The sequence below is a fragment of the Urocampus carinirostris genome, chromosome 7 (genome assembly GCF_059441175.1).
Source record: "Urocampus carinirostris isolate Australia breed hairy pipefish chromosome 7, RoL_Ucar_1.0, whole genome shotgun sequence".
Classification (NCBI taxonomy): domain Eukaryota; kingdom Metazoa; phylum Chordata; class Actinopteri; order Syngnathiformes; family Syngnathidae; genus Urocampus; species Urocampus carinirostris.
Genome location: NC_142355.1, coordinates 17,672,419 through 17,690,383, shown reverse-complemented (window position 1 = coordinate 17,690,383; position 17,965 = coordinate 17,672,419). Strand labels below are relative to the sequence as shown.

The 17,965-nt window shown below is 40.9% G+C and overlaps 2 protein-coding genes across 3 annotated transcripts in view; both read left to right on the top strand.

Moving 5' to 3' along the window:
• The window catches only part of LOC148362505 (cGMP-inhibited 3',5'-cyclic phosphodiesterase 3A-like), a 146,369-nt gene that overhangs the window by 83,053 nt on the left and 45,351 nt on the right, over positions 1 to 17,965 (top strand). Inside the window, exon 2 of the mRNA XM_088339937.1 lies at positions 1,599 to 1,649. Coding sequence (XP_088196063.1) covers positions 1,599 to 1,649 — 51 coding nt within the window. The remainder of the gene's footprint in view (positions 1 to 1,598; positions 1,650 to 17,965) is intronic.
• On the top strand, positions 7,944 to 10,700 carry LOC148362506 (general transcription factor II-I repeat domain-containing protein 2A-like). Of its 2 annotated transcripts, none has more exons than XM_088339940.1 (2): positions 7,944 to 8,477; positions 8,640 to 10,700. In XM_088339940.1, exons 1-2 carry the CDS (start codon positions 8,243 to 8,245, stop codon positions 10,088 to 10,090), a joined length of 1,686 nt encoding a protein of 561 aa, XP_088196066.1. In that variant the 5' UTR covers positions 7,944 to 8,242; the 3' UTR covers positions 10,091 to 10,700. The 2 variants fall into 2 exon arrangements, with proteins under 2 accessions (XP_088196066.1, XP_088196065.1); XM_088339939.1 differs by having other exon boundaries at positions 7,944 to 9,446; positions 9,516 to 10,700.

Below are 17,965 nucleotides of genomic sequence, written 5' to 3'. Positions count from 1 at the left end.
TGTTAACCCTCGTCATAAAATCTTCTTGATCTCTAAAATACATTCAAATAGTAATTGACTATAAAAATACAGTAATAAAAAAATAAGATGATATAAATGAAATAAATGTACTATCTCGTAGGTCAGTAGTGTCAAACTTATTTTCACCGAGTGCCAACGTGAGCGTAATGGCTCTCCTCAAAGGGCCTGATGTCAGTTATAAATAAAATAAATGTAACACTACTCCTTCATGTAAAATAACTCTGAATGTATTCATTATTAAGTCATAAATATGACAGTTGCATTGAAAACATGTTGCTACACATATATAATATTTCATAAACATGAACAAAATCTGGGAACTTCGGGGTAAATGTATTTTTCGATTCTACTTATTACTTATTACTTCCGTGTAGTAACGCTGAGCAATCACTTCGCGGGTATTGTAGTTGAAGGGCATTGTGGGAAATTTAGTTTTTGATCAGAACTATTTCAAACAATTTATGTTTAAACACTCAGACGTTTTAAGCTCTCATAGGCCACATAAAATAAAGGGGTGGGCCACAGTTAACCCCTGCTATGAGTTTGACACGTGTCATAGACAGTGTGGGACACATTACTTTAAAAAGGTAATTAGTTATAGTTACTCACAAACTTTACATTTTCATTTAGACACATTCAAATTGGAAAACATGGGAAATATAATTAAAATCTTAAAAAAAATATAAAATACAAAAAAATGTTAACTTTTTTATGCTCGGCAAATTTAAAGTACACAACACAGAATCCCCCCAAAAATGCATATTGACCAATCTAAGAGAAAAAAGGCATATCGGAGGGTACTAGCTGTTGATTGGTCATGCAGGTTGGTTCTCATTTTGCAAAGAAGAGTCACGGCCAAGATCGTTTTTATTGCTTTATATTTTAATATATTACAAACTGGAGATGATGACCGATCTCACTGCTTAGCTCTCACTCCAGAACCACTCTCACGGAATGTCTGTTATTCCCTCCATTATTTCAATTGACATCCTCTATTTATCAGAAAACATCTTATTATTTCATTTTCCAGAACTCATGGCTATGGTCACCAAACGAGACACAAAAAGAAGATGCAATGCAATAAAAAAAGTGCGCGAGATCAGGTGTCTTATGACAGGAAATGCATGTGCTAACTGGGAAGAGTTGATGCTGGCAATGAGCACAAAGTAGCATCTGGAAATTCTTGAAACTTGGATTTTCTTTCATATGTTGGGCAAGATTTTTGCTCGAAAGATGTCCCTTATGACAAATGTATCTTTTTTTGAGTAGCTTCAACGTAGAGGGGCCAGTGTAGTGTGTTTTCAAAAATGTATTTCTATCTCCACATGCAATATTGATTGACAAGGAAATCAGTTCACAGTCAATATTACGTTGTTTTTTACTTCTCTTACTATTTTCAGCAGTACTTTTCACATATTATAATACACTTTGAAAAGGAAAATTTGTTGAAACTGATTTCCAAGTTGACATTGTTTGCATGTAAAAGTGTTCCTTTTGTTGTAGCCAATGAGTGTTATGTCCATTAAGTTGTAACTTTGCAGGGATTTGACATGGCTTTTGTCTTTGTTGTCTCACAGATTCTACCCCGCTCGGACTGGGAACACAAAAGAGGCTCCCGGGGATCACAGGTGGGTTGGCCGATACAGGAATCCCCATAGGCACACGGAGGCAGAATACAAAACGTATCCAATCTTCAAACATTTGTCATCTCCAAAATCAATAAATGAAATCACCAAAAAACGATTTTATAGTGGAAAGGGAGTCAAGTATACTCCCGCATCAGTGCCTTTTTGGGACATTGTGTCATAGGTTTACAGCAGGGGTCACCAATCTTTTTGAAATTGAGCTACTTTTATGTTACTTGTTTACGGGAAAGGCTACCAATTTGATGTGCATTCCTAAAACTACATGTTATTTCGATGTTGTTAGTACGATATGTTCCGGAATATACAGATGTAAATCCAATTGAGATGCTTTGGTGTGACCTTAAACCAGCAGTTCATGCTAGAAAACCACTCCAATATTGCAGATTTGAAACAATTTTGCAAAGAAGAGTGTGCCAAAATTCCTCCACAGCCTCATTACCAATTATCGTAAACATTTGATTTCTGTTTTCGCTGTCAAAGATGGCCCAACCTGCTTTTAGGTTCCGGCGCTAATTACTTTTCACGTAGGGTCAGATAAGTTTTGGATATTTTGTGCCTTAAACATTGAATAAAAATGTATTCCTTGGGTAGTCTCTGGTTTATATTGAAGGTTTAGTGTGTACCTAGCCTTTAATATAACACATAACACATAACGCTCAATTATGATTTTTGGATGAACTCCGATGTTTTTGTGAGATTGTTCACATTTCCAACAAAATGCAATTTGTATGTGCTCTCCTGTGGCTTTTATGCTATCTCCAGTGTGAACACCACTAGTGTCCTTCATGCGCATAAGAGTAGACGTGACGTCACACGCAATTTCTCTCAGTCTTTACGAAAGAACTCATGGATGCTGACGACGGAGTATATCTAGCAAATTGAAAGTTATTGTGCTACTGGAGGCTGAACAGAGTTGTCCTCCCAAATATTAATTACATCCAGAACCTCGCTTTCCCTCCATGGAATGCTGTCCGTGTTTTTGTCCGCCATGGTTGTTGATTTTTCCGCTTCCTCCCGCCTATCGATGACGTGCATGCGTATCAACTGTTCACACAGAATTTGCATTCCAAAAGATCAGATATGTACTGGATATGAGACCACAAATGGAAGAGGCCTGAGTCTGGTGTGAAAAAAATCGCATATGTGCCGGTCAGACAAACTTTAACAGATCGGATATAGGTCGCATCCATGCAAAAAATGATGATCTAAAACATTTGCCAATGATAAAAATGCAAAAAAACACAGAAATCAGGAAGTTGGCAAAATATTTTTTCAAAGAACTGTATTTTTGCTGAATGCATGTTTTTGTACCAATAGGAGGCTCTAAATACTACACAATGTCCCATTAAATTGAGTATCTTATCATCAACTTATAAAAAAAATCTTACTCTGTGATAAAATCATCCATCCATTAGCTGCACCGGTTAACCTCAGTAGGGTCGCGGGGGTGCTGGAGCCTATCCCAGCTATCCTCAGGCAGTGGGCAGGGGACACCCTGAACTGGTTGCTAGGCAGTGGGCAGGGGACACCCTGAACTGGTTGCTAGGCAGTGGGCAGGGGACACAAAGACAGACATCTCTTCTCTCTCATTCAAACCGAGGGAGAATTCGGACCTGCCAATTAACCAGACATGGATGTCTTTGGATTGTGGGAGGAAACTGGAGTGTCCGGAGGAACGGGAGAACATGCAAACTCCACACAGGAAGGTTTAAACTCATGACCTTAGAACTGTGTCGCACACCCGTCCGCCTTGCTGCCTGTAACAAAAGGACACCAAACAAATTCCTTCAGTTAAAATTTAGGTAATTTACACTTTTCTCAGACTTTTTGCGTGATTACAGTTTTGTGATTTGACTACATGAAGGACATTGGAGGACATGTGCTTTTGGAGAACACAGAGTAGCCATTACTTTTTCCATGTTTGGGCATTATGAATCTATTTTGCTTCCACTGAGCCATGGGGAAAAATTGTGGTTGACACGGTGGGCAACCAATGTCTTTGGACGTCTGTTGGCACCACTCTTTGCAATTAAACGTGCATTTTTTCAGCAACCTGCTATCAAGAGTCAAAAATTAATAGAGGTGATGATGAAAATGCGGGATTAGATGGCTACAAAGTTGTTGTTGGATGGTGACATTAATTCTTTTTTCAGACCGTGCCATCATGACTCTCCCATGACTTGCTATCGCATTTCCTGTGGTAGTTCATATAAATTTTGGCAGTCGAACGTCCCCTCTGGCATTTTTTGATTATCGGTCATTTTGCATAGCTTGTGGAACTTCGTGGGGGTCTTTCGAGCGACAAGTGTGAACAGTTGAGATTTTTGTTGGAACGAGTCCCCGTCTAAATGCTGCTATCCCCTGGCAGCTCTTGCTTCCCACGGAGGCAGCTTGGCCACATCTCATTGCCGACATTGCATTGCACCTAAGGCTCTTGAACTGCCGGAATGCGGCCTTCATTGGTTTCCACCACTTTACATTCGCCAGCATGTCGCACGTCACCGCACTCATTTTCCAAACCGCAATTTGTATTTTGACAGTTGGTAGAGCACAAATGGAAAAGAGTCCATGTTCTTAGAGACTTCGGGTAATAGAAACATGAACAATGTCTCGAACCCACAAGGTAGCACGGTAGGACAGTCCAGGACACAGCCTAGTAAAGTAATGGTGGTGTTTTAATCAGGTGGGATTCTAGACACAGGAGGTCAGGTAGAGAGGCAACACAGTCAGGCAGTACTCGTGATCCACAAGGGCTGACAACGATTCGGTACACTGGAATGACAAAAGGCTGAGACAAGGTTGCTTGGGATGTGACAAGAAGTAAAATGAACCAGCACAGAGCCAAAGAGACTGAGTGTTTAAATAGCGACAGGGAGAGTCATGATAGGAGGGAAGTCAAGACAAGTGACAAGAGCTGTTAGGAGAAAAGTTGAGCCTGGAAGAAACAGAAACCTGAGTACAGGGTTGTGACAAAAATGAATGTTAGTTGATGTTGTCCATTTTTATTGAATCATATATACTGTAATGAGAAAAAAAAGATGAAATACCTTAACAATTAAGGTTTTTTTTTTTAATGACCTGTTTATCCTGTAGTCCCGTGTCTAATCTTGTTGGGAATAATGCGCACTACATTGTAATCAATGACGAAGAAGACTAATTCTAATTCTAAAATGCAATATTAAAGAAGCCCAAAATACAACACCCTTTGTTGAATACTCTTACTTTTGTATTGCTATATATCAAATTGTTGAACGGTGAGCAATTTGTTAAAGCATCAACAACTAACACTTTCTTTTCCAAATTGTATTGAATCATAATTGATAGTGAATGTTTCATGAACAGTTTGTTGCACCCAGCGAACTCCGTCTTTTTAAAGAAATATCATACAGTGCATCTGAAAAGGGACAACATTACATTTTTTCTTCTCTGCAAGAATGATGTCATTCAATTTTGTTCATTTTGAGACCGAGGTTGATTGTTTAATAATTTAGGGGACGGTCACACAGTCGTTTGCGGCTGAATCACGGCTAAAATTTTGCGGGTTTTTTTTTGCCCGTGGTGGCCCGCGATGGAAAATGCGCAAAATTGGCCAACCTGCTGTTCATCGGTGGTATGCCCGCAAAACAGACGCCGGCAACTGTTCCGCTTCCTCATCGCGTCATTTCTGCGTCATTTTCTCGTGTGGACCACGGGTATAAAAGCTCCCAAGCCGGTGTTGTGCCCAAATCCGACTCCTACGCAACACCCCCACCCCGCCACCCCCTCGCGTGAACGCGCATTCTGCTGCGATCGCTTTTGACTTTTTTCATCATTTTGTAGAATACGATCGCACTTTATTGTTTAAATAAACGCGTTATATAGACTAGGATCTCCCAATTGTCATAATTAGCTCGCTTTATTGTTTTAATAAGCGTTTTATATAGAATACGATCGCTTTTGTTGGAAGCGCAGCAGAATGCGCGTTCACGCGAGGGGGGGAGGATATTATATACGGTGTGCATTACCGTTCGATTACGTTCACAACAAAAACAAAGACGGAATGGTTTAAGTTGTATTACATTCCCAACAAATGCAAGACGAAGTGGTTTTGGTTATATGTTCGCCATTACATTCCCTAAAAGTGAGATAAAACTAGGTAAAAGTGGTTGTAGTAGCGCGGGGATGCAAATCTCGGCAGGGATGCATTTCTCGGATAACACCAGGCTGTAGAAATCATAACCGCTCAAGACACAGTCCCGTGAAGATCAAGATTTCAAGCTATGGCATCATTTTTATTTTATTATCTTGAAAAGAAATGTCAAGAAATAAAAATGGATTAAGACGAGGTCACTACGCTGACGGGGATCCATGTTCACCCCCTTGACGTCTCCAGCACAACTGACGTGAGCTCGGCAAATCGCGCTGTATATACGTGGAGAAAGGCGTTTGACTGTCACACGAGTAACACGCTAATTTCACGTAATAACACCGCGATACAGGCGCAGAACATGCTATTACCATGCTCCACCCACGATTACCCGCTGAAATTTCCCGTCCTACCCATGTGTAACCACGCCCTGGCCGCGGCCAGAGCACGTCGTACCGCGTCATTTCCGCGTCATTACCCCGTGTTGACCACGTGTGCGGCACGCGGTTTAACACGTGCTCAAACTTTTGAGCAGCTCAAAACTTTTTCGCGCGGCCAACCGCGTGTGAATTTCCGACCGCGAGTAAAGCACTGCTGTATCTCGTCTGTATGGCGGTCTCAAAACGTCCGACAGCGCCCAACAGTGTCTGCTTCACGGCCAGAAATTTCTGGCCGTGGTTCAGCCTCAATACGCTCGTGAAAGGCTGTGTACCCGCGCTCTGAAGAATTGAACAGCGCAAAACTTCAAAACATTTTCGCGCTGCCACCCGCGCGCGAATTTCCGACTGCGTGTTAAGCACCGCTGTATCTCGTCTGTATGGCGATCTCAAAGCGTCCAATAGCGTCCGCCTCACAGGCAGAAATTTCTGGCCGTGACTCAGCCGCAAATGTCTGTGTGACCGGCCCCTTAGGTCCATAGTCTCCCAAGCATGTCACCGTGCCATATTTTCCAGGCAATAACTAGCATTCAAGTATAAGAAACATCTTTTATTGTCTAGATTATGAAAGAGACGAGACGCTGAAAACAGACACATTTTTAGAGAAGACAATGACAAAGTTTCTTACACAGAACTAGATCATTTTAATTTCTGATGCTTGTTTGGCGAAGAAGAAAATAATGCTAGTTTTCAATGCAGCTGAAGGACAAAACAGCACGACACAAACATGACTACGTGAAATTATACTCACAATCACCTAGGTCCTGTTTCTCTCCTGCCAATCCGGCAATATCATCAGCAAAACGGATGTTAGGGCCCGGTCACACAGCCTTTCACGGGCGTATCGAGGCTGAATCACGGCCAGAAATTTCTGCCCGTCAAGCAGACGCTGTTGGACGCTTTGAGATCGCCATACAGACGAGATACAGCCGTGCTTTACACGCGGTTGGAAATTCACACGCGGTTGGCCGCGCGAAAAAGTTTTGCGCTGCTCAAAACTTTAGACCACGTGTAACCGCGGGCGGCACACGTGGTACACACGAGGTAATGACGCGGTACAGACACGGAACGACGTGCTACGGCCGCGGCCAGGGCGTGGTTACACGCGGGTAGGACGCGAAATTTTAGCGGGTAATCGTGGGTGGAGCACGGTCATAGCACGTTTGTTCTGCGCCTGTATCGCGATGTTATCACGTGAATTAGCGTGTGTAACGCGTGTGACGGTCAAACGCCTTTCTCCGCGTATATACAGCGCGATTTGCCGAGCACACGTCAGTTGTGCTGGAGACGTCAAGGGGTGAACATGGATCCCCGTCACCGTAGTGACCTCGTCTTAATTCATTTTTATTTCTTGACATTTCTTTTCATTTCATAACAAGATAATAAAATAAAAATGAAAAATTATTACAATAATAACATATTGGCTTCTTCGGTGCCATAGCTTGAAATCTTGATCTTCACGGGACTGTGTCTTGAGCGGTCATGATTTCTACAGCCCGGCTCGGCAGCGGAACAGTCGCCGGCGTCTGTTTTGCGGGCATACCACCGATGAACAGCGAGTTGGCCAATTTTGCGCATTTTCCATCGCGGGCAACCACGGGCAAAAAAAAATTGCAAAATTTTACCCGCGATACAGACGCAAACGGCTGTGTGACCGGGCCCGTAGTGATGTTATGTCCCGCAATACTGACTGTACCTTAATGTTGCTCTAGAGCAGGTGTCACCAACACGGTGCCCGCGGGCACCCGGTCGCCCGCAAGGACCACATGAGTCGCCCGCGGGCCTGTTCCAAAAATAGCACATCTCATAGAGAGCTGCGTCTAAAAATTAATTTTGTTCTGTTGCTATTATTTTTTTAATCACACTTGTATGTATATAGATTTAAAAAATACTATCTTAAAAATACTTTAAGGTTAACGCGCACAATATTTACCTATGGGCAGTAAAGTAGAGCTTGTGGGATGTGGAGAGTAAGCTAGCGGGCGCTGTATGCACTTTCGTACCCCAAAAACATGGCAGAAAAAAGAAAGAAAACGTATCTCTTTCACAGTGAATGGGAAGAGGAGTTCTTTTTTACGACTGTAAAAGAAACCTGCGTGTGTCTGATTTGCGGGACGACCGTGGCGACAGCAAAACGGCACAATGTGGAGAGACATTTCAATACGTGTCACAAAAGCTACCATGATAAATATCCACCTGCAAGCGCCCTACGGGCAGAAAAAGCCCGTGAGCTAAAGACCGCTCTGGGTAAGCAACAGTCTTTTTTTACGAGGCCGGCCAAAAACTCACAAAAAGCAACCGAAGCCTCGTTTAGAGCTACACATTTTCTGATCAAGAAAAAAAAGGCATTTACAGATGGAGAAGTTGTCAAAGAAGCGATGTTATTAATTGCTAACACTGTATTTAAAGACGAGAAAAATGGAAGCGACCTAATCTCCACTCTTTCCGACGTCCAACTGGGGGCATCTACGATGGCAAGACGAGTATCAGCTATGTCCAGTAACTTGGTCGATCAGTTGGAGCAGGATCTGGCGAAGTGCAAGTGGTTTAGCCTCCAGTGCGATGAGTCCGTGGACAGCAGCAGTACAGCGCAGTTATTGGTTTTTATCCGGATGGTGTTTAATGATTTCTCCACAAAAGAAGAACTCCTGACACTACTGCCCTTAAAGACAACTACGAGAGGAGTTGACATTTATAACACGGTGAAGGAGTTTTTCGTGCAGAAAAAGGTGCCATTGGAAAAGCTGGTAGCGGTGACAACAGACGGGGCTCCTGCTATGGTCGGCCGACAGACAGGTTTCATCGCTCACTGTAAACGTGACCCAGACTTCCCCAAATTTCTGCATTACCATTGCATCATTCACCAGCAGGCGTTGTGTGCGAAAGTGATCGGCTTTGGGCACGTGATGACTCCCGTTGTGAAAATCATAAACAACATCCGCTCCAAAGCAAAGCAGCACAGGATTTTCAAGGTACTATTAGAGGAGATGTCAGCAGAATATGGGGACCTACTGCTACACACAGAAATCAGATGGCTCAGCAGAGGACGAGTTTTGCATCGTTTTTTGTCTCTTTTGCGTGAAATCAAAGAGTTCATGCAGTCCAAAGGCGAAGATGTCTCACTGCTAGAGGACACAGAGTGGACACTTGACCTTGCATTTTTGGTGGACATTACTGGGAAATTAAACCTCCTGAACTGCCAGCTGCAAGGCAAAGGTAAGACTGTTGTCGATATGATAAGTGCTTTAAATGCATTTAAAGCCAAAATGAATGCATTCTCTGCAGATTTACAGAGAAAAAAAGTTCTGCACTTTCCCTCTGTGCAGTCAGTGCTGAAAGACAATGCTTCTGCATCTGAGACATTTGAAAAAGTGGCAGAAAAGTACATTGAAGTAATAAACAGACTTGGGCAAGAGTTTGAGAATAGGTTTTGTGACCTTCATCAGCTTGAACCATGTGTGTTCTTCATTTCCAACCCTTTCATGAATGGGGACACAACATGCTTTGCTGAGCAGTTAAGTGCAACGTTCAACTTGGATGCTGGACAGGTGGAGATTGAAATTATAACATTGCAAAATGATCTCCATCTCAAAGCCTACCAGGCTGCACCAAACTTTTGGCGCCTTGTTGACACAGAGAAGTACAGTGGAGTATGCACAGCAGCCATGAAGGTTGCCAGCCTGTTTGGCTCAACCTATCTCTGTGAATCAGCATTTTCTGACATGAACTTCATCAAAAACAAACACAGAACACGCCTCACTGATGCACATCTGAGAGACTCACTCACAGTTGCAGTGTCAAGTTACACACCAGATTACAACACACTGGTGAACAGCATGCAATGCCAGTCTTCCCACTAACCAAGGACGGATACCAGATGTAGTCAGTGACAACATGGTAGTGCCATGGCAAAGTTGAATTAAAATATTGAAGAATTGTGTTCAATTTAAAAGTGTGTTCATGACATTTAAAAGTTATAATTTTGTTAAACATAACACAGACTTGGCCATTAGTTCAAAATGTGAAATAAAAAATGTATTACATATTTAAAAATATGTAAGTTGATTTTGTTTAACATTACATAATTGTTAACTTTTTGAAACATGTTGCAACATAGTTCATGATTTGTTAACAGGGCATGTCAGTGGCTTGTGCAAATGGGATATTTTTTGCTAAAATGTAGTGATGTAAGTGATCATCTGAAAATGTAACAAATACTGTGATTAATAGAGATAAAGTGTTGAATATTGATATCTGTTTCCCACCTTGTTGTCATTTTTGATAATCATTGTTAGAAATCATTAACATGATCAGTGTCTTTACATAGGTGAGTATTACTAATCATTATAAATAATGTATAACTAAAGGCAAACTGAGCAAATTTGTTATTTCAGAAGAGCGTATCAAACTGGTAGCCCTTCGTATGATTCAGTAACCGTGAAGTAGCTCTCAGTTTCAAAAAGGTTGGTGACCCCTGCTCTAGAGCTTTGGACATGATCCTCTCCAGGAAAGTGCTGAAGAAGTTGGAAAGAGAATGCTGCCTTGTTTCACACCAACACTTGTTCGAAACCATGGTACCATTGATCAGTATCACACTCTTGGTTGGCATTGGCATACAGTTGTTCAATGGTCTGCCCATGTTGTACTTCCGCACGATGGCCCATAAAGCGTCTTGCTATACTCTGTCAAACGTCTTCTTGAAATCAACAAAAATGTGATAGTTTTATCTGGTGTTGTTGAAACCTCCCACATAGGATGCGCAGATTAAAAATCTGTCCTTCCCTCCCTGAAACCTGCCTGTTCTTCGGCTAGAATGTTTTCAGCCTGTGGTTTCAATCTGTTCAGTAGGAGCTTTAGCCTAACTTTAATTGCATGGCTGATGAGACTGATGGTTCTGTAGTTGCAGCATAGTTGAGGGTTCCTTTCTTTGGTCGCATAATTACTAGCGATTTTGTCCATGTCACTGTCTTGTTTGCCAGATCTTTCTGCAAATCTTTGTCAAAATGTCTATAGTTTGCTCACTACCATTTCTCATGATTTCTAATGGGATGTTGTCAATTCCTGGAGACTTTCTGTTCTTCAGTGAGTTAATCATTGCATACACTTCTTCTCTGAAGATAGGGCCAGAATTCTTCAGGACCTTAGGGTCTCCCTATGTCGAGTGGTTGTAGAGTTTGGAGCAGTATTCTGTCCATTTATTTATGATCTGTTTTTCTTCATTTAGCTTATTCCCTGCTTTGTCCTGAATTCTGTTGACTTTTTCCTGTTTTGTTTGTGTGAGGTCTTTTACAATCTGGATGGCTTTCTTTAAATTGTTCTTGTTGATGCACTCTTCCAACTCCAAGCATTGCTCTTCGATCCATTTCCTCTTTGCTTCTCTTAAGATTTTTCTATTTTTTGACTGCTCTATACTTGGCTGCTCATCCAGGGCTGTTTCTTTTCTTTTTTAGTTGTCGCCTTGTGTCGCACTGTTAGACAATTTTGTCTGTAACCCACGGAAGGCAACCATGACCAGTTCGTGATTGCTTCCCACAAGGGTCCCTGGATAGGTGCATGAGCTTGCTGTCTTGATCACTTTTGAAACATTGTGGAATCATGATGTAGTCAACCTGACCATGGTGGATTCCATCCGGGTGGTGCCAGGTTCATTTTCTGGAGTTCTTGTAGTTGCCAAGAGTGTTTGCCAGCACCAAGTGTTGGTAGCTATCTAGTTCAAGAAGCCTCTGTTCTTTTTCATTGGTTTGTAGGATGGATTTTGTTCCACATGTTTTCTTCCAGTCGCTATAAGCATTTACACCAATTATCTTTCATTGGTGCTTTGTATATTATGTCTTAAACCTGGGCATAAAAGTCTTCGGTTTCTTTGTCACTGTGTTCTAAGATTGGTGCATAGGCCTAGATGACTGTGATGTTGGACGCCAAGGCACTGAGGCATATTGTGATGGGCCTGCTTGAGATTGGGCAACATCCTAGTACAGAGGCCTTAATGTGTTTGTGCTTCAAGAATCCCACACCATACGTACATGTGCTTGTTAGCTTTTCATCTGGTCTCACATAGACCTAAAATGTCCAAAGAGTATCTTTTCATCGACGTTCCTTCAACTGGTACCATAAATCTAGAAGGAGTGTGAACTTCAAATTTAGTTTTACAAACCTCAGAATAAAAGTTGACAATTCAAAATTTCAACCCTAAAATCTGTCAGAAATGACTCCTTCCTTGGACTAAGTGTCACTTCTTTGACATGATATTGAAGTAATTTGGATTGCCTTGAGTCCACTTAAGTTCCAGTGCTTGAATAAAAACATGAAAAAAAAATTTGGCCGGAACACAGCAGCGCAACCGTTCAGCAGAGTCTGAGGGATTTGCTCGTTTCTAAACGCTCCTAAAGAGAGTTGCATTCAGGACTTGGGAAGTTGGAAGCCGGGTGCTGGGTGTAGTTTTGGCCTGACAAGTCTGGCTAAGAACAAGAAAAATCCAGAGGGAGCTTTGCGTTAGCCCTCAGCTATGATTCACACCATATCAAGGCTTTGTTTTTCTAAATGCTGAACTCTTCAGCTAATTCTTTCAGGGCCGTTTTATGAACGTGAGTTGGCTCTGAAAGTGGGAAAAGTAAACACAGAATGCAAGTGTTTTGTCATATTTTTCTACTGGCCGGTTTGTTGGTCGACATAGTCAAACGTTTCTGTAAGATTATGAGGGAGGGTAAAAAAAAAATCATGCACCACCCTTGTAAAGACAAATAATTTCTTACTTACAGGATTTAAATGTGTTTACTTGTCAGATCAAACACTTGGCTTCGTTCCCAATGGGCCCCTGAGGCCATTTGTCCTAGCGTTTATGTCCCTCCCGGGGCACACTATTTTCTCACTATTGTACAATTCCAACGATCCCACACATCACCATCCGTTGACTGCAAGATCCATGGATGGCCTGTTTAGATGACAGAGCCAAGATGTTTAAAGTGCACAATGAGGACTGGATCGTAAAAAGCAAACAGGCGACCACTTTCTGCGCATTCCAATAATACATATTATTTTAGTTACACAAAAATGACAACATGTCCCAAAATAAAAAAGACATATCACAAGCAGCATGTATTTGAGTGTAGAAGTCAAACAGATGTAAGGGCCAAATAGAAAAAAAAGCTACAAGCCGTAGGCAGGACTGATTAAATGTTGAAAATTTTGAGAATGACGCATATTGTCTAGTGCAGTGGTTCTCAACTGGTCTGACTTAAGAACGCCCAATCCACCCTGATGACAAGCAGTGAACCAAATAATGAAAAAAATCCCCCTTCTCAAATTTATTGAACAGAAAAAATGTGCAGTTTCGACCAGGGATCCATCTATTAAATAACACTTTTTCAAGGTTAGGTCATGGGGGTAGCAGCTTCAGTAGGGAAGTCAAGACCTTCCTTTCTCCAGACTCTCCATCCAGCATGTCCGATTGGATCTAGATGCATTACCATGTCATCCTGGTGACACAGTCTCTCCAGCGAGTTTTGGGCTGTCTCCAGGGCCTCCTGCTGGCGAAACATGCCCAGAACACCTCCCAAGGGAGACGTCCAGGAGGCATCCTTATCAGATGCCTGAGCCACGTCATTGGGCTCCTCTCAACGCAGCGATGCTGAATCTCTCCTGGATGACTGAGCTTCTCACCTCTAAGGGAGACTCAGCCACCCTGCAGAGGAAAATCATTTCAGCCGCTCGTATCCGAGATGTTGTTCTTTCAGTCATTTCCCACAGTTCGTAACCGTAGGTGAGTGTAGGAACGTAGATTCACTGGTAACGGAAGAGCTTTACCTTTTGGCTCATGCCCTTCTTCAACACAACGAACCACACAGAAGCTGCACCAATTCGCTGGCTCTCAAAGTTCTTCAGTCCGTAGTCAACAAGAAAGGAATGATACAATTCTCTACTGTAGCCTTGATGTGGAGCTCTATGACCAACTAGGTCCTTGTTGGAAACCTGGTCTGGTGCAGCTCGCCACTGGCCCACCAAGATTTAAATCGTCCAAGGAATAAAGAGATTTTTTGGGGGGAGGGAAAAACCTGGCAAAAACTGGTCTAGTTTGAGTTTTTCGTCCTTCATGAATCACACTGTCACTAGGTATGGTCAAAATGGAGGTTCTTTGAAAAGGAAGTATTTGTTTTTTCAAGCAATGTCATGCTTACAATTGCTATGATATTAGCAGGTTGTCTGTCATCTACACCGACACGCGTGATCTACCCGCAGCGAGCAATGATGTGCTAATGGCACTCGCTATGATGGGTTTTCTCACAAAAATGTATTGAAACAGGGAATTACATATCAATGTTCATATATCAATTTTTGCTCACTAGATGATTTATCATACGATCAAATATTCAATACAATGTTTTCCCTGTCAAATTGTAATATTTGATTTAAGTGTTAGATTATCCTTTTATTTATATATTTTTAACTGCCTTTTACTGAGCTTGCAATACGCTTGAGATGTAATAGCTTGAAGGTAAACGTTTATAGCATTTTGATAAGTATATGTTTTTAATATTGGAGACCTTCAAATGATATTTCAAAGAATACCAGTTCTTTATTCTGACTATTAATGTTGTTCCTTGTTTTGACTAATGTATCATTGCCGCTTTTGGCCAATCATGGTGCCATTCTTTGATCGCTACATGTCTTAGAGTTGATCTGCTTTTTTAACCTTTAAGATTTTATTAAAAGAGAGGGCTCAGAGGAAGGCCTTAGGATGGAGATGGAAATTTTTCATCTGAGTGCTTCTCTCCCTGTTCTCCTTGCAAGTTTAAAATTCATTGATATCTCTTGCACTTTTCTTACCACAATATCTCAAAAGCCCATTAAGAGGACATTTAAACACTTTTAAAATAAATAACTTGACCTGAAAGATTTGGAATCAACCATGTTAATTAAGTGGTGACGTGCGCGCACAAGATTTATACGCGTCGACACGTGCTAGCGAAAACTGCAAGTGCTCACAAACACAGCTTCTGAAGTGAGAGCTAATGATTTGTTTTGACGAGGCCTGGCCCTTGTGCACGCCAACGGGCCAACAGGGCCAACGGGCCCCCGTACACGCCTACTGACGCGCTCTTGCGCAGCGAGTTCACACGGAAAAATAAACTCTCTTTGCCGCCATTGCTCATCTGTGTCACAACAGAATGTTCACGCATTGCCTGCTGTTTGGCTTGGCCGTCAGCTGATCATAAAACGACTTTATTGATTCTCTGTTCATTGTTTAAATGTTATATATCAACAAAGGCAAATACAACCCTTGCACATTCATCATTTTGCAAGCATAGGCAAGCATGGTAGTGGGATTATTGCCTGTTCTTGGGGGCTAACATCGCTCAAAGTTGCAGCAAGTAATTGAACACAAATATTTGCACAGCACTTAAAGCATAAACGTTTAATTTACTCTCTCAAACCTTGTTTGAAAGGCATCACTCTCCGAATTAGAGGTCTGATCCTAGGCCTGGAGCCTAAACATGGCCCGTCCAGAATTTCGGGCCTGAAATGTCAATAACTTAAATCACCCTCTTACAGATTCCTTATAGATAGATAGATAGATAGATAGATAGATAGATAGATAGATAGACAGACAGACAGACAGACAGACAGACAGACAGACAGACAGACAGACAGACAGACAGACAGACAGACAGACAGACAGACAGACAGACAGACAGACAGACAGACAGACAGACAGACAGACAGACAGACAGACAGACAGATAGATAGATAGATAGATAGATAGATAGATAGATAGATAGATAGATAGATAGATAGATAGATAGATAGATAGATAGATAGATAGATAGATAGATAGATAGATAGATAGATAGATAGATAGATAGATAGATAGATAGATAGATAGATAGATAGATAGATAGATAGATAGATAGATAGATAGATACTTTATTCATCCCCAAAGGGAAATTCACATTTCCAGCAGCATCCCTGAGCTGAGAACAATACAATAATAAAGCAAAAATAATATAAATATATATATTATAATATATATATTATATAATATATATAATATATGAAAAATTGTGTTTGCTTGGGGCTTGGTCCATCAAATCAAGTTGATTTGTCTGGCTCGGACTTGGCCAGGCTTTAATAGCCCGGGTCGGGCCGGAATTTTTAGGCCCGATCTCACCTCTACTCTGAATGATGCAAGGGAGTAGCCTTTGCTATGGAGTACCGATCTTGCCATATGTATAAAGACATGTATACATCCATAGATACGCACAAATCTATGTGTTTAGTTTATTTTGTTTTTAATATTGGACCCCTGCGAAGGAGATTGTATGTGATTCCAGTTTGTTATTTTGACTAATTTTGTACACTGTTTTTGTTGTTTTACTTTACTTTTCTTCTTGCAAGTTTAAAATCCATTCATGTATTCTGTCCTTATTTTGAGCGTCTACAAAACTATAATCTTATCAATATGACATTTGAATAAATTAATAGGATTAATAACAAAATATATTACATAAATGCAATGTAATTATTTATTCATGCAATTTGTCATTTATTTTAATATTTACTAATTTTGGTATTTATTTCGTTGTGTATTTTTTTACAACAAAGCCCAGTTGTCTGAGCTTTTGGCCTATGGGTTGATAAGTGGAAAAAGGATTGTTGATTGGTGAACTTGTCGGTAAACCAGTAGGTGAAAAGCTCAGCTAGTTTGACATGTGACAAAATACATGACAAAACAAATCACAATATACACAACCAAGTAGATAGCAAAACAAAAACCGAAATAGATAAATGACAAAATCCATAAGTACATGATTAAATTGCATTTATGTAATATATTTAGGTATTAAATGATTGATTTATGTGTTTATTTGTTCTCTATTTTATATGGTATGTATCTGTAGGTACTTATAAACGTGTTTCTACATCGGCAGGATTGGTCCTTCCTATTTTGCCGACAACGTTGTTGTTGCTTGTCGCTCTTTTACACACTGAATGTTAACAGTTTTAAAGTTGTATTTTTCTGTCCGCATAAAAACTGAGCGTTCTTCCAGCAAACGGACGATTAGAAGTGGTTCCTGACCTCTTTAGAAAAGTGAAAAAAATGACAGATATATATTAAGGAACATTAAAAAAGTTGATTTGATTTGTGATGGGAAAAAAATCTAACGTCACAATGTAAGTTTTAAATCTTAAAGTGCATTTGTCATGGTTTCAAAAGTGACAGGTTAAGCTTGTAAACCGTTTGGAATGCTTTCAAAAAGTTCAAAATTAAGCCATGCAACAAGCATCAGTCCTTAAAATTTTAAACTTTTAACATATAATTGTATGTCAAGTCAAGTCATGTTTATTTCCCCTTAATCACAGAGTCTCAAAGGGCTGCACAGATCACAATTTTTTGTAAACCACAGACTATTATGACACCAACCTCTGATCTAAAACCCACATGAGGGCAAATAATACACAGATATTCTTAACATAAAATATAGGTTTTTCATATGCTATAGAATACAAGTGTGTTTTAAGTTTAGATTTAAACATTTCCACTGAGGTTGCATGTCGAATCTCAGGGGAAAGAGCATTCGACAGCACCGGGGCCCGAATGGAGAACGCTCTCGAGCCTGCGGATCTCTTCTTGGCTCTTGTGATTGTCTTATTGTAACTTGTGATGGATTATATGAAGTCTATGCGCTGCTGCTTTTCAATAAAAGCATTAATAGATCCTTGATAAGCTTCTAATATGA